This window comes from Chrysochloris asiatica, unplaced genomic scaffold, assembly GCF_000296735.1.
Source record: "Chrysochloris asiatica unplaced genomic scaffold, ChrAsi1.0 scaffold00124, whole genome shotgun sequence".
NCBI lineage: Eukaryota > Metazoa > Chordata > Mammalia > Afrosoricida > Chrysochloridae > Chrysochloris > Chrysochloris asiatica.
In genome coordinates, this window is record NW_006408642.1 from 2,566,722 (window position 1) to 2,585,802 (window position 19,081).

General features: G+C 43.6%; 1 protein-coding gene across 3 annotated transcripts in view; it reads left to right on the plus strand.

Moving 5' to 3' along the window:
- Positions 1 to 19,081, plus strand: part of TRAK1 (trafficking protein, kinesin binding 1) — a 141,957-nt gene that overhangs the window by 71,518 nt on the left and 51,358 nt on the right. For all 3 annotated transcript variants that reach the window (XM_006868759.1, XM_006868761.1, XM_006868760.1), the window contains one exon: positions 15,060 to 15,136. In XM_006868759.1, coding sequence (XP_006868821.1) covers positions 15,060 to 15,136 — 77 coding nt within the window. The remainder of the gene's footprint in view (positions 1 to 15,059; positions 15,137 to 19,081) is intronic.

Genomic DNA, 19,081 nt, shown 5'->3' on the forward strand with positions numbered 1-19,081 from the left:
CATTTGATCCGTCCATTTGGTCCAGGATCTTCCTCATTTTTTGCTGAATCTCTGCTTTACCAACCACAATGTCCTTCTCCAGGGACTGATCCCTCCTGGAAACGAAATCCTCAAAAGAAGGATTCATTTATTCGCTTAAAACAGTGATCAAGAGCTCCAACTTGGTAGTGAAGCAGACCAGGCCCTCCCATAATAGCACCGTGAGCTTGGGTCATTTCTTCTTGTTTAACAAGGTCAGCAGTTCAGAGTCACCAGCTGCTCCTCAGAAACCCTGTCCAGGGTCGCTGTGAGTTGGAATCATCTCAATGACACTTAACAGCAGCAGGTTCTCATAACATTGGTGTAAGCATTAAGTGAGACGACATATGTAAATTACTTAACAGAGTGCAAAACACATAGTGAGCTCTTAGAAGTGAGCTATTGCTTTTGGTTATCCTTGAGTAGTTGTTCTTAACTGCCATTGAGTTAGTCCATGACTTGTGATGGCCTTCACACACCACAAAACTAAACGCTGCCCAATGCTGGGCCATCCCCATAGTTGGTTTGGATCATTGTGATCCATAAAGGTTTCGGCTCATTTTTGGAATTAGATCACTAGGTCATTCTTCCTTGTCTATCTTTTAATCTGGGAGCTCTGCTGAAACATCTTTAAATTCATAGTAACATGTAAACCACCCTGACAGGTGGTGGTGGCTGCATGTGAGATGCCTTGGCCAGGAGTAGAACCCAGGTCTCCTTCATGAAAGTGTGAATTCTACCACTGAACCCCCCGTTGTCTCGGTTAGAACCAAGTAGGCCTTCATTAAGTGTCCCAGTGATAAATGGCCTCCATAGATGAAGGCTGGCTGCCCTGGTCTGGGGTGGTGTTGGTGATTTTGGCATCAACACACCCAAGTTTAAGTTCATAGTTATTACGCTTTGTCTGACCTTGAGCAAGCCACTTGGCCTCTCTTTTTCAGCCTGGTTTGTTAAATGGAAAATGTTAAAATGCATTAACTATATTTGTATTGTGGTGGTGGTCTGAGTTTTAAGTGAAGTAATATCTGTAAGGAGTCCTGCTGTGGTGTGGTAGGATAAGCACTGGAAGGGAAGGTCAGCGGTTCAAGTCCACCAGGCGCTTCTTAGACATCCTACACAGGGTCGATATGATTCAGAACTAACTCGGCAGCACTTAACAACAATCTGTAAACCATCCAAGTAAAAGTTGGCATGTTGTAAATATATCTTCTCCCCTTGGTACCCTGCTCCCAGCCTATATTGTTGAAATGGTCACCTGAAAACTTTTGTTCATCACGATATTGATGTCGTCATAAATGTAGTCAGACCTTGTGCTCTTGGCAAGTAATGTTTCCTTCTCTTCTCCCAGTGCAGAGATTGGGGATTGGGAACTGTTCAGACTGCTGTAGTGGGCAGACTGTTGCTCTGTTCTAGATACCTCCCTATGCATGTTCATCTGAAACCTGCACAGGCCAGAGGCTGTATGAATAAACCAGTTAATTCCACATGGGAGATCTGGCAGTCACAATGGGCAGATGCAGCCTACACATTCACTCTGGCTGAAGACCCCAGCCACTGAGTTGGTGCGTTTCTGTCAGTGTAGCTGGTGTCTTAATAACTTCCACCTCATCAGCTCTTTGTCTTACATTGAACTTGAGCTTGTTTGTTGCTTTATTCGTTTGGTTCTGACTCATAACGAGCCTGTATAAGGTTTCTGAGGAGCTCCTGGTGAGCTTGAACAACTGACCTTGCAGTTCAAACTGACTAGGCTTCCAGTGCATTAACCTGCAGTACCACACCAGGACTCCTTTAGATAGTTTCTTTTTACAAGAAGTCTTGGAGAGGGAATGTGGGGAGACTCACCAGGACACTTGCTTATCTTGGGGTGATGAGATCTGTTGTCATTAGTTGACATGAGTTGTGACAAAGTAAAACTGTCCCACTAGGTTTCCTAGGCTGTAATCAGGAGCAGGGAGTCTTGGCTTGGTGCCCCGGTGTGGCACTGTGGGTTAACTTCTGGATTGGAAGTGGGTTTGAACCGCAAGGTCGGTGGTTCAAGCTCACCAGCCCTTCCTTGGAAACCTCACACAGTGATGTTAGGGTCAGAACTGACTCAGCACTTAACAATATCAGCAACAATCAGGAGCAGATCACCAGGTGTGAGTGGGTTCAAATCAACAGCCTTTCATTTAGCAGCTGAGCACTTAACCTTTGCACCACTGTTTTTTTGATAAGACCTAGACCGGGAATTTTGTTTTCATCCTTCTCTGGGCTGTTGGTTAGACATGAGCTGCTTTTTGCAAATACTGGTTTTTCAGGAATACAACAAAATCTTCTGTTTTTTTGAGAATCAACTGTGTGTCAGTACAAGATGAGTAAGACTGAGCTGCCTTCATGTGACTTGCATAGCCAAGGTGGGGAGCATTGGTAAAAACTAAGTTTGTGCTGACTGCCCTATGGTAGCCATTTTTGACTTGGGGACATTTATATAAGAATAAAGGCAAATTGGCCTTTTAGATTTATTTTAGCTACTAAGAAACAAACATTCTTTTTATTACCAGGTTCTCTGGGTCCTTAACTCTATTCCTGTGCTCACTACATGGACTGCATCTAGACAGTTATGTTTTGTGTGTCTTGAGGCAGTGGTGGTTCAATCGTAGAATTATTTGCCTTCGATGTGGGAGACTTGGGTTTGAGTTCCAGCCAGTGCATCTCAGGTATAGTCACCACCTGTCTTATCAGTGGAGATGTATGTGTTACTGTGATGCTGAGCTGTAGAACTGCCCATTTAAGAATAGGAAGAGATTTCTGGCGATCTACTTCTGAAAAATCAGCCAGTGAAAATCCTTTGAATCACAATAATGAGGTTGGCACAGGACAGGACGGTGTTTCATTTTTTTGTATGTGGGGTCACCTTGAACCAGGGGCTAATGTGGTGGTAGCTAACAATAACAAATGTGTATTTCATGGATCTTAGAGTTAATTCACTTGGACTCTGTCTATGTCTTAAGCTTAAAATCTTTTGAAGAGAGATATTAAAAGATCAACGGGGGACTTGGCTGAGCCTCCAAGGACTTGGCTGTAACAGGAGAAGTGATAGAAGAACTTTGTGTCTAGGAAAAGAGTTTTTAGAAGTCAAACTCTGTTAGAACATTGGAGGGAGATGACTCTCGGTTTTCTTGTATCATGAAATTCTTTCTACCATCTGACCAAATTTTAGTGCCAGTTATCTAATAAAAAATAGTCTTAGTTCAGGCATATGCCTTTTATAAACAATAAAAATAGTTAAGTGCTATGGAGTGGGTTCTAACTCATAGCAACCCTGTATAGAGTTTTTCAAAGAATGGCTGGTGCAGTGGAACTGCTAACCATAAATTCAGTAGTTCAAACCTATCAGTTGCTGATAGAAACCTCACACAGGGTTGCTGTGAGTCAGAACCAACTTACTGGTACTTGGTAACAACAACATTATTTGACTTAGAGGTGGCATCCAGGAGTGGCTTGAGTTTCAAGTTAGAAGAATGTCTTAGGGCAGTGTTCTTAGGGGTTCCTGTAAGTGTAGTCTCTTTCTGATCAGTAAGTTTGCTTTTTTGTTTTTTAATTTTGTTCTAATCTTTACCCATTCTACCTGAAGCCTTCTGTTGTGGGTAGCATGGATGATCGTGGTCATGGGGTACCATCTAGTTAATCTTCCCGTGTCAGGTTAGAGAAAGCTGGGGTTCCTGTGTGCCCTTAGAGCTTTGAACTATTTGCTTCCTTGCGTTTTTGATTTTCTTCATTCTTTGCGCCAGGGAGGAAGAGACCCATAGTAACTAACTTCTTAGATATGGCCACTTGGAAGCTTTTAAGGCCCCAGATTCTACTCACCAGACTAGGATATAGAATATTATCTTTATGAACTGTGTTTTGCCAATTGACCTAGGTGTCCCTGAGACTTTGTTCCTTAGCCTTCAAGTCTAGTAGTCCCGATGTCTAAGTATTTTCTGTAACTGTGCCCCTATGTGCTCTGTTTTATGGTGTTGACGGTGGTGGTGTGTTGCCCAGTCAGTTCTGACTCAAAGCAACCCTACATATGGTTTCCGAGGCTGTAAATCTTTACGGGAGTAGAAAGCATCACTTTTGCCCATGGAATGGATGGTGGATTCGAATTGCTGACCTTGTGGTTAGCAACCCAACGTGTGATCCACTATGCCACCAGAGTTCCTTCTGTCATATGAGGGGGCATCAAAATATTTGTGGAAAAATTCCATTATCTTTTCATTCATTTTTTCCCCCACAAATTTTTGAAGCCCTGTTATATGAGTTTACATGTAAATTTATAAATATATATATGTACATGGGTGTATGACCTCCCCCACCTATGTAGCATACTTACATAGTTACATATCTAAACACAAACTATTGCTTGTTATTGTATGACATTGCACAATTGTTTATGTTACAGCCTTAACCATTGTTGTTGTTGTTAAGTGCCATGGAGTCGATTCTGACTCACTGTGACCCTATGTATCAGGAGTGGAGATGTCCAGCCCGCAGACTGTATAAGGCAAAATCATTTGGTCTGATCCTGCCAGGGGAGCCACAGTTCCAGCCATCCCATTGGTTAGTGGTGGTTATGTGCTGGGGAGTCAGTTTTGGCTCATAGTGACCCTGTATAGGGTTTCTGAGGAGCGACTGATGAGCTTGAACCACCGACATTGCAGTTCAGACGGCTTTGCAGTGTGGTGCGTTAACCCACAGTGCCACACCAGGACTCCGCCATCACATTGTTGTTGTTGTTAAGTGCCGTTGAGTCGGATCCTACCCATAGCGACATCACATTACGGGTGACTTAATTGGATGTTTGACCAACTATAGCTGGCTAATTTTTAAGATGATAATTTTTGTATGACCCGTGAATGATGTTAAAATATCTAAATGTCCCTTGACAGAGAAAAGGTTCCCCACCCCTGCTGTGTAGTGCTTCTAAGGAGCATCTGGTGGGTTTGAACTGTAGACCTTGTGGTTCACAGTCTAATGCTGATCCTACAGCACCACACTAGGAGCCCAGTATTAGCCATGTAGTTGTTGTTAAGTGCGGTTCCGACTCATAGTGACCCTGTATAAGGTTTCTGAGGAGTGCTGGTGAGTTTGAACCGCTGACCTTGTGGTAGAAACCCACCTTGTGGTGCTGTGCTTTATCCTGCAGAGCCACACCAGGACTCCCATTTCCTTATTCTTGCATACCTCTCATTATCTTCCTTTACCTTGGTCTCATTGTAGGAATTTCCTCCATATTGCATAATGTCTTTATAGGGATGCTTGCTTGCATTCTATTTGGTAACTTTAAAACTACTCTATGAGCTAGAATTTTAGTAAATTTACAGAATTATACATCATTACCATAATTTCGTTTTAGAACAATTGCATCTCTTCTGCCCCCAATAAACTCCCTCTTGCCTGCTTTTAGTTAATCTCTTGTCCTACCCTCAGTTCCAGGTGACCACTAATCTTCTTTTTTTCTCTCTGGATTTACCTTTTCGGTACACGTCACATGAATGGATTCATACAATATATGAATATTGAGTCTTCCACTGACCATGATGTTTTTGAAGTTCGTCTGTGTTGTTGCATGCATCAGCATTTCATTTCTCTTTATGACTAAATGGTATTTCATGTATAGATCTCCCACGTTTTGTTAATTCAGTTTGTTTCCATCTTTTGGTTATTGTGAACAGTGCTGCTTTGAACGTCTGCCTGCAAGTTTTTGTGTGGACATAGGCTTTTCTTTTTCGTGGGCAGGCATCTAGGACATTGTGAAAATGTTTGTGAGTTTAGACAATTCATCTAACTTCTAGACTCAGTTATCCTCTTGTGGAACATGGTCTAGCACCATACCTGGCCTAGATAGGTGGGGTTTTCATAACTGCCATTTTAAGTAAGATGCTCCCCTCATCTGAAGTCCTTTGCCAATTGGTTGAGTCTAGATTTCTGGGTTCCATATGTGGTAAAGACTCAAAAGTTGGCCAAAATAACTGAGTCTTGGCTAGGGCTCCAGCGCCATGGGTGTTGTCCTTTATACTAGGAGTAGGGAAGAGAGGAGATCCCCTGATGGAGAGGTCGGAGGAAGACAGTCCCCACGGAAGGAACTAGCAGACTTGATTGTGGCAGAGTTGGAAGACAATGAGCTCTATAATGGCTTGGGGTGAGAGCAGGGCAGTCTGCCTCTGTATGTATGAAGGGACTTCAGAAAGCTCATGCAAAAATGGAATTAAAAGATAACCTAAGGACAGAAATCAGAAGGGTTGGGAAAGAAGGTGGAATGGAAACAAGAATCGCAGGGAGAAAGTGAAATAACTGCTGTTACATTGAGGGGATTGCAATAATTGAAATTAAGCAAAGTCAATAATTTATTATATCCTGGTGTGGCGCTGTGGACTAAAGCGTCAGACTGCAGAGTCATTTTAATTCCAAGGTTGGTTGTTCAAGGTCATCAGCTGCTTCTTGGAAATCCCATACAGGGTCGCTATGGGTCAGAATCGACTCCATGGCACTTAACAACAACAACATAAATTTATTGACCTCATAATAAAATCTAAATTAAAAAAAAAAAAAGGAAACTTTCCACAGACTTTTGGAAGTCTGTGATAATGTATACTGAGGCGGCTGCTGGTATAGGAAGTAGCCAGAAGGGTTTTAAGGAGATCTATGACAATATAAATTCAAAGTTTGTAAGCAGAGTTTTAAAGGACATCTGTATTGTAATGCTTAGAAATTGTCATTAGTGGTGACTCATTTTGAATTTTATGGGAAGCTTTTTAGCTGTGGCTCAAAGGTTCAGCCCCTTTGCCCCACCCCTGTGAACAGGGCAAGCGTCAGTATTTATTAGGTTTACTTCCTGGAGGATCAGGGACAGATGTATCTTTCTCACCCTGACTTCTCAGGCTGTTCAAAGGGAGGGAGGGAGAATCCATTGGTTTATGGACCATTCCTTTTCTGACACCTAAGTATATACTCCTCAGGCCTCCTCAGTGCTGTGGAGTCAGTTCTGACTCATAGAAACATTACAGGACATTAGAACTGCCCCCATTTAGTTGCTAAGGCTATAAATCTTTATGGAAGCCAAGGGCCTCATCTTTCTCCCGTGGGGCAGCTGGTGTGTTGAACCACTGGCTTTTTGGTTAGCAGCCAAGAGCTTTAACCACTGTGCCACAAGGGCTCCTCAGTTCCTGCCTTGCCTGGGACATATCAGAATTTTTAGGGTGTGTGCCTCTTTGGAGAATATATTTATTCACTATACATGTAGTTTTCATAGTAAAAGTTGTTTATTGTTGTTAGTAAGCACTATGGAGTAGATCCTGACTCAGCGTCCCTGTACAGGGTTTCCAAGGAGCAGCTGATGGGCTTAAACCATCAATGTTGTTGTTTGCAGTCCAGCGCTTACCTGATAGCACCACACCAGGAGTTATAGGAAATAAAATTTGGCTTTTTAGAAATTAATTTTTTTAGTGAAAAAGCTAAAAGGAGAAACAGTTGGAGGGGGCAGATAAAGTCTGGTCTTAAGAAAAAGCAAGGTTAAGAAGCGCTTGTACTTAATTTAAGAAATGATCTCTGTGAAATTAAGGCAAAATGCATTAGCCAGGTAACCCAGAATGCAAGTAAAATAGATTGTCGTGGGTATCTTTTCTCCATTCGTGAACATCGCCTACTTAGTCTTTGAGTTCTAAGAAAATGATTTCCTCTTAAGGATTTAGGATGATAGATAAGAGATAAATAGGGAAATGGATGAATGGATTGATATTATATAGATACACACACGTAAACACACACATAACTGTGTGTGTATAAAATATTCATCTATCCATTTATTCATTCATTCTAAAGACATGTAAAACTGACATTAATGGAAGAAATGTTTTCAGAATTAGATTAAGAACTGCTGTGTGTTAATTGTTCTAACAGCCTTAAGACAGTGTACCTGCTGCCAAAGTGAAGTATAGGACACAGGTGAGAAGTGAGATCTTCTAACTGGAGTATCTTGGGAGAAAATGGAGAAATCCGTAATGTCAAGGATGTCTTAGCAGACCTGTTAGTTTGACACAATCTGAAGATCTGGGTTTCTTGGGGAGAACAGGGAGGTCTGCCAGGACTGTAAAGTTACCCATGGCTCCTGCACCCTCCATCTTGTCCTCTCAGGCCTCAGGGATTCCGCCTTCCAAATAGCATTCAAATTTCCTCTGTTCCAGCCACCCCACTACCTAAACTCGGCAGCAGCCTCTGCCTGGCCAGATGGGCAGGCCCCTCCCACCGCTGTGAACAAAACCAAAGATTCAAATTAGTCCAAAGGACTAATGGACCCACAAACCCCGGCGTCCACTAGCCTGAGACTGGAAGAACTAGATGGTACCAGCTACCACTATCTACTGCTCTGATTTAGGATCACAGTGGAATGTCCTGGGCAGAGTGGGAGAACGGTGCAGAAAATTCACATTTTTTACAGAGGTCAAAACCCCAGTGTCTGCCTGCTTCGTTCCTCTCCCCATCACCCTCCTGTTGGTTTCTCCCCTTATAAGTGGGGGGGTGTCTGTCAGGGCCCTTTAGTCCAGTCTTTCCTAAGTGTTCACTGACCAATCTGTCTGGCATTAAGCCAGTACTCGTTTCTACTCAGGACCCAGCATAGGGTAGATATTTGGGGTTTCTTGGCTGGCATCTCAGCTTGCTTTGAATGTTGTTGTTGTTATTGTTAAGTGCCGTAGAGTCAATGCCGACCCCTTTTATAAGGTTTCCGAGGAGCAGCTGGTGAGCTTGAACCACTAACCTTGTAGTTTAAATGCTTTGCAGTCTGGTGCATTAAGCCACAATGCCACACCAGGACTCTTTAAATAGAAGCTAGAAAATAGATGCCAGAGTGTACTCCTATACTTGTAAATGGTTTCAGGCATGGTTTAGTTAGCATAACAGTGGCATTACTGATATATATTTGTGTATGTGTGTGAGTAAAGGATGAATTGAAGCAGCATGGTGCCTCCCCCTGCACACCCTTTCTCCCCCAGTACTGGGAGCTGGCCACTGAGCTATCAAAGCTTCTCCCTCTCTTCCTGGTCAGCCAGCCAGAGATACTCATGATTCTTCATTGCACGTGTTGTTGTTGTTGTTATGTGCTGTGGAGTCAGTTCCGACTCAGCGACCCTGTACAGGGTTTCCAAGGCTGTAAATCTTTACAGGAGCAGAAAGCCTCGTCTTTTTCCCGCGGAGCAGCTGGTAGTTTTGAACTGCTGACCTTGCGGTTCACAGCCCGATTCGTAAACACTACGCTACCAGAGCTCCTTACCATTGCACGTGCTATCTCCTAAATAAGCACTTGATTCTCTTTTCATCTTAAATAAACTCTCCCAAACCAAGACGGAGTACCTCCATCCCCGGGTAGTGATTCTGTCAGGTGATTCAGTGGCCTCGGTGGGTGGGAGGGTCAGACCTCTGACTGGCATCTTGTTCCACAGTGGCTTCGGCAACTGTAATGTCACTTGGGCATCCCCTTTGGTCTCATCTTTCAGGGACACCAGCCCTCCCCCCAAAACCAAACCTGTTGCTGTTGAGCCTATTCCTGATCACAGTGACCCTATAGAACAGAACAGGAGTGCCACATAGGGTTTCCAATCTCTACAGAAGCAGATTGCCACATCTTTCTTATGTAGAGTGGCTGGTGGATTCGAACCACTAACGTTTTGGTTAGCAACTGAGCACTCAACCATTGTGCCACCAGGGCTCCTTGCAGGGACCATTAGGCCCAGGAAATAAATCCCTCTTGTCTCCTTTGTCCCAGCAAGACACCTAGGCCCCATCTTAGACTACTCACTTTAAGCCCCACCCAGTCGTACCACCTAAACTTTGAAGCAGACAGCTCACGTCTTACTATCCTCACTGCTTCTCAGGATTTCTTCCCTGGAATCACCCCAGAGCTTGGATTTTGGCTATGTGAAGTGGCCTTGCGCCCCTCTGCATTTCTTCAGGTGCTAGAATTGTTGTTTCCCGGTCATACACCTCATGTGCGGCCACCACCCGTCCATCGTTGGAGGTTTGTGTGTTGGTATCATGCTGACCAGGTTTCAGACAAAGGCATCCTAGAAGTAAAGTCCTGGTGATCTACCTGGTGAAAAGAAGCTAAAAATCCTGTGTGGATCTCAATGGTCCGGTCTGCAGCTGACCATGGGCATCTGACACAGGACACGGACAGGTTTTGCTCCACTGGGTCAGGGCTTAGCTCCATGACAGCTAATACCAGCATAGCCAGAAAGCTTTCCAAAATGCAAATCTCATGTGAATGCTCCCCTTTTACAAGCCCCAGGATGAAAGTCCAAGCTTATTAAAGGGATTTGCAAAGGCCGCAGACCCTGTGGCAGGAGCATGTCCCCCTGGGTCTACCTTTGCTCTTGTGGCCTGTTGGGGCTCAGTGACGCACAGTGATAGGAGATGGTGTGCTGTGTATCCGTTTCGTTACATGAGGTGTGTTAGATCTGCCGGGCTAAGGGCCCCTGCTTTCCCCCATATCACACGTTTCCTACCCCTAGCATGTCCTAAACGTGGTTGTTTCTTCCTTTTCACCACTGCTGATGTAGGGTGACTGCTCCCTACATTAGTACAGGAGCCAGACTGATCTGGGCTCATTCTGCCATACAAGCTCACTTGGCCGACACCGTAGTCCAGTCCTCAACTTTTCAGGCCTTAGGGTTCTCATTTGTGGGTCACCCTTATAACATGCCTACTCTCAGTCAAACCCTACACAGGGTTGCTGTGAGGTGGAACTGACTTGGCAGTGCTAACAACAACAACAACCCTCTAAGTTGTTGCAAGGATTCAATTCGGAAAACGTATTAAAACCTTGAAGTAGCAGGTGTTAGCTGTTGCCTCTGCTGGGAGTCTGTTCTCAATTTGAAATTCACCACTTGTTAGTTGTGTAACATTAGACCAGTTGTCTACCCTTTGTCGGCCTTCCTTTCCCATTTATGATAACAGGTTGCTATAAGTGGCTACCACACAGTTTTGCTCTAAGGGTTAAATGAAACAATGTATATAGATGCTCAGCAGTTCCTGGCCATAGTCAGTGCTCAGTAAAGTCCTGCTGCCTGTATTATTAATTTCGCTTACATCTAAGCTGAGGAGGATCCCTGAATGCTGTTGTGTAGACAGCTGTATGTTTTTTTTTAAATAAGCAAGTTTTTTCCATTAGTGCACTCTTTCTATAGATATTAAAAGAAAACAAACAAAAAAAACTTCATGAAAAATCAAAATTTGTCATCCATCCTATGTTAATATTTTTGTGACTATCCAAATATTTTACCTGTTGTCGCAAAAATATTAACATTGAATGGGATGACAAATTTTTTCAGTTTTTAAATTTGTGACTATCCTCATATTTTACCTGTTGTACATTTATTGTTGGAGACTTCGTGTGGCATGGTAGGATAAGCACTGGACTGCAGGGTCAATTTGAATGAACTGCGAGGTCAGCGGTTCAAATTCACCACCCACCCCTCAGAAACCTATGCAGGGTCACTATAAGTCGGAACCGACTCGATGGCACTAAAACAACATTTATTCTCTTTTAAAACTAGGGTTGTATGGCTTTTTTTTTAAAGAACACAGTGGAAAATTAGCACATACACTTCATGGCTTGGAAGTAAACAGAACTGTCTCATTTATGTGTCTGACTCAGTCAGTAGTCCCATGATTATGGTAGGTTCCTCCACCTCTGTGCTCCCCTAACTGTGGCTGTCCCATTTTGGGGACCTGAGAGAGAACAACTACCTTCCCGGCACAGTGTGTATGGTGGCGCTATGTGCCAGACAGGTGGAGGCCCGAAAATCCTGTCCCAGGTGTGCATTTGTTTGGCCTCAATTGTTAAAGTATTTTTAAAGCATTTTAAAACTGGCTTCACAGAAAAGGCAGCAGGAGGAATCCTTGTGGGGGTGGACACAGGTGCCGCACAGGTGATGACGTGGTACAGAACCAACTGTCAGAATGTAACCATTGGAGGACACTGGCAACACGGTCCATGGGAGCACTAATTGCTTGTAATTATCTACACATGATAAACTCTGAAAAGCCACAGTTCTCAATTTCAAAAGTATCTTTAAAAATTTAAATATAATCTCTCATTGATACAGTTGGTGGTTGGTTATGTACTGTGGTGTCGGTGCCGACTCATAGCAACCCTGTGAAAGGTTTCCGAGGCTGTAATTCTTTACGGGAGCAGAAATCCTATCTTTCTCCCATGGGACAGCTGGTAGTTTCAAGCTGCTGACCTTGAGAGCCCGATTCGTAACCACTACGCTACCAGAGCTCTTTGATTGATGCAGTGCTAGAGGAAAAAAAATAACAGTCTCAAAGTGTATTCCCTTATGTTTTAGGGTAAAAAAGAGCCACAGTAGCTAAAATGTAGTTTGGGGTTCTTTAAGTCCCCTTACCCCCAAGGAAATCAAAGGACTTGGTCCTTGAAGGAGTGTAAGGTCAACATTAGCAGGCAGGCTGTTCATTGGCTCCTGTGGACTGTTTCCTGGTTTATGAAATGGGGCTGCTGATGCTATTCTTGAGGCATGTTGACTGAAGAGAGGCTGAGTGCCTTCCTCTGCAGGACTCCTCAGTGATAGGATGAAAACAAATACCTCTCGGCATAGGCTCCTTCACTTACGGACACTCCCACAATTTCTTGTGATCAAGAGCCGCTTATCTATTTAGACCAATTTGAGCTGCACTCCATCTACGTCAAATTAGATTCTGGTTTAAACTGAATGCTATATAAATCTCCCTGCCTTTCCCTGCCATGGCAGTGCAGTTCAGGCATCAGTTGAACCTAGCCAGCTCACAGTTCCTGTGCATGTGGGAAGGCTCCTATGACGAGAGTATCCAGTTTAGAGGGGCTGGCAAAACCAGTCCCTTCTGCTGGCTCTCTGGTAGCCTGAGGGTTTCAGATTTGGAACCAGATTTCAGGTCTCCTCCTTAAGTTAGAAAATCATTCCAACAGATCAGATTTCCATGAGCTCGTTCTCCAGGACGATCGCTACTTGCTTTCAATAAAATATTCAGACACCTATTGAATTCCAGTTGCAGTGTGCGGTTAGTAATGGTGTAAGGACCAAATACTGAGTCTGACTTGGTCCTACACTTCAGTTCCCAAGTGCGCTGCATGGGCTGTTACTGAGTGTGGGTCATTACATGAGCTAAATTGAGTCTTTCACATTTACAGGACTGTTTTTCAGAAGACTTGTTGTTAAGTTCTGTTGAGTCGATTCTGAGGGACCCTGTATTGAGTGTCCAAGGAGTGATTGGTGGGTTTGAACTGATCTTGAGGTCCAGTGCTTATCCTTCAGCGCCACACCAGGACTCCTTTTCTGAGAAGACTTAGCCACCAAGAATTGTTTTTTTGTTGTTGTTGTTAAGTGCCCTCAAGTCAGTTCTAACTCATGGTGACCCTGTTTAGGGTTTCTGAGGATCAGCTTTAAAAATTTAAATGTAATCTCGGATTGATACACAACTAGAGAAGAAACAGTTTCAAATTGTATTTGAACTGCCAACCTTGCGGTTCAAACAGACTTTATGGCCTAATGCTTGCCTTATAGTGCCACACCAGGACTCTAAGAATTTCTAAGAATTTATTATTTTGCCTAAATGTGGCTGGTTGAAATCATTTTTACATGTTTGCACTAAATCCATTTACATTTCACTCCTTTTCCTATAGAATACAACCCATGCTGCCATCTTGGTGTGTGTTGAACTGCCAATCTATTTCTCCCATTGATTTAAAATAAAACACTCCTGAGACTTTCCTGCCAACTGAAAGCCTTCTTTACTTGTACAACACCTTCTTCCAGCAGAAGGAGAACAAAGACCACACAGTCATTCAAAGCAGCCTCCGTGACTAGAGTACATTGCACATGGAGTGAAATATTGCTACGTGCATGCATGCGTGCATGTCTGTGTAACTGTCGTAGTTACCTTTTTGATGTGAATTAAAATATATCTATCATCCTAATTTTCATGTGATAGAAACTAGTTTTATAGCCTTAGAATTGAGGCCATTGGGGGTAGAGTGGGGCTCTGTGCCATTCTGAATTTCTCAGTTTACAACGGTTGAACAACACCAATAGCTGCTTTCTGTCTATGTGGTTGGGTCTCTATGGTCTGTCAGGGTTCAATCCTGCAGACCTTTTCTGACGATTCCCAAGTTAGCAGCTGTGCTGCTGACCCTGCTCCACACAGTTTATGAGTTTATATGAGGCCAGAATCTCGCCTCTCCCGTGTCTTGCCCTCAGCACCACCTCTAAATACACACACACACATATACAGGTACACAGTGCCGGGGCTTCACAGGGATTAGAAACCCTGCTTTCCTCAGAAACTTGGGGCTCCTCCTGGTTACTGGAAAGGAAAATTAGTGGTTCTTAAGCGCAGTGTGGATTGCACCTGGCAAAATCAGTGGTCCATTGTGCCTAATCTGTAGACACTTGGGACTGCCTTTTTAAAATTAATAATTTATTATAGAGGTTTTATTGTGAATTGAGTGACTGTTTACATGACAGAACATCAGTTTTGCACTCAATCAGTTATATTGTGTTTCCTTGCAATGATTACAATCCCCTCCATGCGCCATCGTTTAACGGTGTTTGCCTCTATTCCTGCTTTGTTTTTGTTGTCTTGGTGTACATAAAAACATGCAGGGATATATAATCATTTAAATAACCAAAGGACATATTTTGCAAGCCAGCCTCTTGCCTGCCGGCACAGTACCCCCCTCTCCCATGAGTCTAGAGTCCTCAGCTGCTCCACCTCTCCATGCCATCATCTCTGCTTCTGTCTCTGGCGTCGCTGCCTCTCTGGTTAGGATTCCACGTTCCACTCATGTTCTTCCCTCGCGATGGTCCTAGGGGCCTCTGTTCCAGGAATGCAAGATTAACTACCCCCCCTTTTTGTAACACAACCCCCACCTTTACAGTGGGATAGTTGGGGACTGTCATTTTTTCAGATGGGTCATTTGTTTGACAGGTTTGTGGTTTCAGTGATTTAATTGTCATTTTTATTTCTTACAGTTTTATGTGCTGAAAGAGTTGGCCAGATGACTAAAACATACAATGACATAGATGCGGTTACTCGTCTTCTTGAGGAGGTAAGTGTTGGGGCAGGGGGTGGGGAGAGTTTATAATCGATTGGTTATAGTTCAGATTGATTAAGACAATATGTTGATTGACTGTCTTAGTGACACTTGAGGCCACACCCTTGTTAGTCCCCAAACCCTCCTTTCATCTCCCGAGCTACTCTGGACCTATTGTGTCATTTGTTACCACTGTCCTTCCACAACCCCGAAGTCTTATGGTGAGGCCTCCCTGGGGACCTTTGAAGTGTCCCCAATCACCACAGCCTCAGATAATCTGTGTCCCTGCCCAGCCCTGAGCTCAGAAGTTTGTCTATACAGCTGGATTGGATAGAAACTTTTCCAAGGCGGGGTGGGGTGGGGGGGCACTTTCTCAATTGATTTCTTGCTTTCTTTTAGCCGTTGGAACTAATGGGCCTTCAATAAATGCCTGTGTGTGCATGCTTAGTATTGGGAGTAACGTTTTAGGGCATTGTCGCATTAATTTGGAGAGTGGTAGCTCTCTGAAGTAGATACCACTGTTTGCCCATTGTACAGCTGTTGCTGTTGGTATTGTCAGGTGCCACTGAGTTGGTAGCGTCGTGGTTATGAATCAGGCTGTGAACCTCAAGGTCAGCAGTTTGAAACTACCAGCTGTTCCACAGAAGAAAGATGAGGCTTTCTACTCCCGTCAAGATTTACAGCCTTGGAAACCCTGTACAGGGTCGCTGTGAGTCAGAACCAACTCCACAGCACATAACAACAACACTGACTTGACTCCAACTCATAGCGACCCGGTATGACAGAGGAATACTGCCCCAGAGTTTTCCTAGGCTGAAATCTGTATTGGAGCAGATCATCAGGTTTTTTCTGTCCTGGAGAGGCTGGTAGGTTTCAAGTGCTGACCTTTTGGTGAGCTGCCAAGTGTTTGGATCTGAGAAGACAGAAGACTTGCCCAGGATCACACAGTGGCTTCTCAGCCCAAGCCCTTGACGCTTGACCGCTATGCTGCTGGACTCTCTTACTTCTTGCTCTACTTAGTGTCTGGCCGTGTGTCTAGTTGGTTGTCAGTGGCACATTTTTACTTCTATTCCAATACGTTTCACCTTGGCTCTGCCTTTTTTTTTTTTTTTTTTTCAGTGGCACATTTTTACTTCTATTCCAATACGTTTCACCTTGGCTCTGCCTTTTTTTTTTTTTTTTTTTTAATTGTGAGTTGAATGAAAGTTTTCAGACAAGATCATCAGTTTTACATTCAACAGATGACACTCTTTGTTTCATGTCAATGATTGCAATCCCCTCCATGCAACAAGAGATAGCCTGCGTTCTCCCTGTACTTCCTAGTTCCATTCCGCTCACCTTCCCATCCCACCTCAACTGTGTCCTTAGGTGAATGTTGCCCATCTGATTTTGAATGATTGACCATGCCATGGTGAGCGTATCTTGCTGGTCTTTGCCTTTCAAGTGTCTTCTTCTTGCTCATCTAGTTTCCATCAAGTATGGAGCAACAGTGCTGGCAGTACCTCAGCTGGACGAGCTGCTCCCTCTGCTTGTCTGTGGGAGGCCTGCTTCCTAAGAAGCAGAGGCCTTGTTGAGCCCTTTTACAACTACCTCAAGGAGCTCTGGTAGCATAGTGGTTACGAATCGGGCTGCGAACCTTAAGGTCAGCAGTTTGAAACTACCAGCCGCTCCGCGGGAGAAAGATGAGGCTTTCTACTCCTTGTAAAGATTTACACCCTCGGAAACCCTGTAGAGGGTTGCTATGGGTCAGAACCGACTCGATGGCACTTAACAACAACAGTGACATTGAGTCAGTTCTGACTTAGAGCAACCTACGTAGGGTTTCCAAGACTGTACACCTTGAGGGAGCAGACAGTCTCATCTTTCATCCTCATGAGGAACAGCTGGTAGGCTTGAACCACTGACTGATGACTAACATAGGCTTACTTCATTGTATTCTGCTTCACTTTATAGCATTCTGCAGATACTGCTTTTTCAAGTTTACAAATGTAAGGGTCTGCCACCTGCATTGAGCAAGTCTATAGGTGAGCAGTTTTCCAACACTCTGTGCTCACTTTATTTCTCTGAGTTACATGTTGGTAATTCTCATAATACTTCAGGCTTTTTCATAATGCTTTTGCGTACCAAATAGACTACAGGATTGTTACTCCCAATACTAAGCATGCGCACACAGGTATTTATATAGAGCTTTTATATGCACTGGGAAACCAAAAAAAAAAAAAAGTGACTTGCTTTATTGTCATATTTGCTGTGGTCTGGAACCAAACCCACAATATCTCTTAGGTGTGCCTGCAATTTCATTCTCCCAGTTAATTTTTTTTTCTTACTTGATTTGCTGGAAAGAATATAGGGGGCCAGTGCCATCAGCTGGCTTCCTGTTGTGCCTTGTTTGGTTTACTTTTAGACGCTCGCTATAGCCGTGGTCTCTGTGTGTATCTGTATGTTTTACATCTGGTCAGTCTTTTCCTTTTTCTGATACACACCCCACCCTTTCTTATGAAGTAGTCAGATTTCACGGTGAAAGTCTAACCCACACCTGTGCTATGTCTGTCGTTGGCAGTGGCTCAGTTTCCTCTGCTGCTGCACACAGGCAGGTCCTAGGTGTGCTGGGGGGAGGTCTGCATCATTGTGCAGGGTTTGCTTCTGGCTCTGAGGGGAAGAGGATTCCATGTGTGTGTGTGTTTTTTCTGGCTTTCTGTCGTTTAACATTTCCCTTTGGACACAGCTTGCCGCCTCCTCAGTTTCAGAGCGGGTGTACCCCACTAGCACGTTAGTCATGCTTTTTGTCCCAAAATTGGTGAATGAGATGAGTCAGCTGCTGAGTGTGGGAGGCAGACTGTTCTCCGTCTCTAGGGGGTGTGTCAGCCAGCACACATCTTCATCTACAAAAGGGGGCTGAAACGCATGTGAGTGTCATTTTAAGTAAAGCCGAGGAGAGCAAGTAAGCAAGCTGTTAGAATGAGCTCTACCATGCCATGTTACCCAGGGGATAAAGGAACTAGTTCTTTTATTGTTTATTTTTTAAAAAATTAATTAACTTATTATAAATCGAGTGAATGTTAATGGACAAGATCATCGGGGCTTTACATTCAACAAATTATATACTTTGTTTCATCTTACTGAATTTAATCCCCTTCCTGAAACGACAGTTACCCTACTTCCTTCCTCTGGTTTCCCTTTTATATCTCATATTTCACAAATGAACAAAAGCAAAGCCCAGCCGAGGAGAGCAAGTAAGCAAGCTGTTAGTTAGAATGAGCCCCACCATGCCATGTTACCCAGGGGATAAAGGAACTAGTTCTTTTTTTGTTTCTTTTTTAAAAACTTTATTTATTTATTAACTTTTTATTATGAATTGAGTAAACGTTAATGGAGAAGATCATCAGCTTTACATTCAACAAATCATATGCTTTGTTTCATCTCAATGATTACAATCCTTTCCCTGCAACTACAGTTTTCCTACTTCCTCCCTGTGGTTTCCTTTTCTTATATTTCACAAATGAACAAAGCAAAAATATTTGGCGTACATATATAAAATACATATATGTATATTTATTTAAATGTCCTAAGGCTGTATTCTGCAAGCCACCCTCTTGCCCGAGGGCACACAGCCTTAGTCAGTCAGTGAGCCTAGAGCCCCCAACTGCTCTGTCTCTCCATGCCAGTCACCTCTGCCAACGTTTCTGCTGTCGCCGCTCTTCAAGGAAAGATGTCATGCTCCACTCATGTTCTTTCTTCTTGATGGTATTGGGATCATCTGTTCTGAAATGAAAGATTACTACCCCCTTTTAGTCATACGGCTTCTAAAGTACAGTTAAGGAGCTCTGGTAACATAATGGTTTCAAATTGGGCTGTGAACCTCAAGGTCAGCAGTTCGAAACTACCAGCTGTTCCACCGGAGAAAGATGAGGCTTTCTGCGCCCATGAAGATTTATAGCCTCAGAAACTCTTACAGGGTCA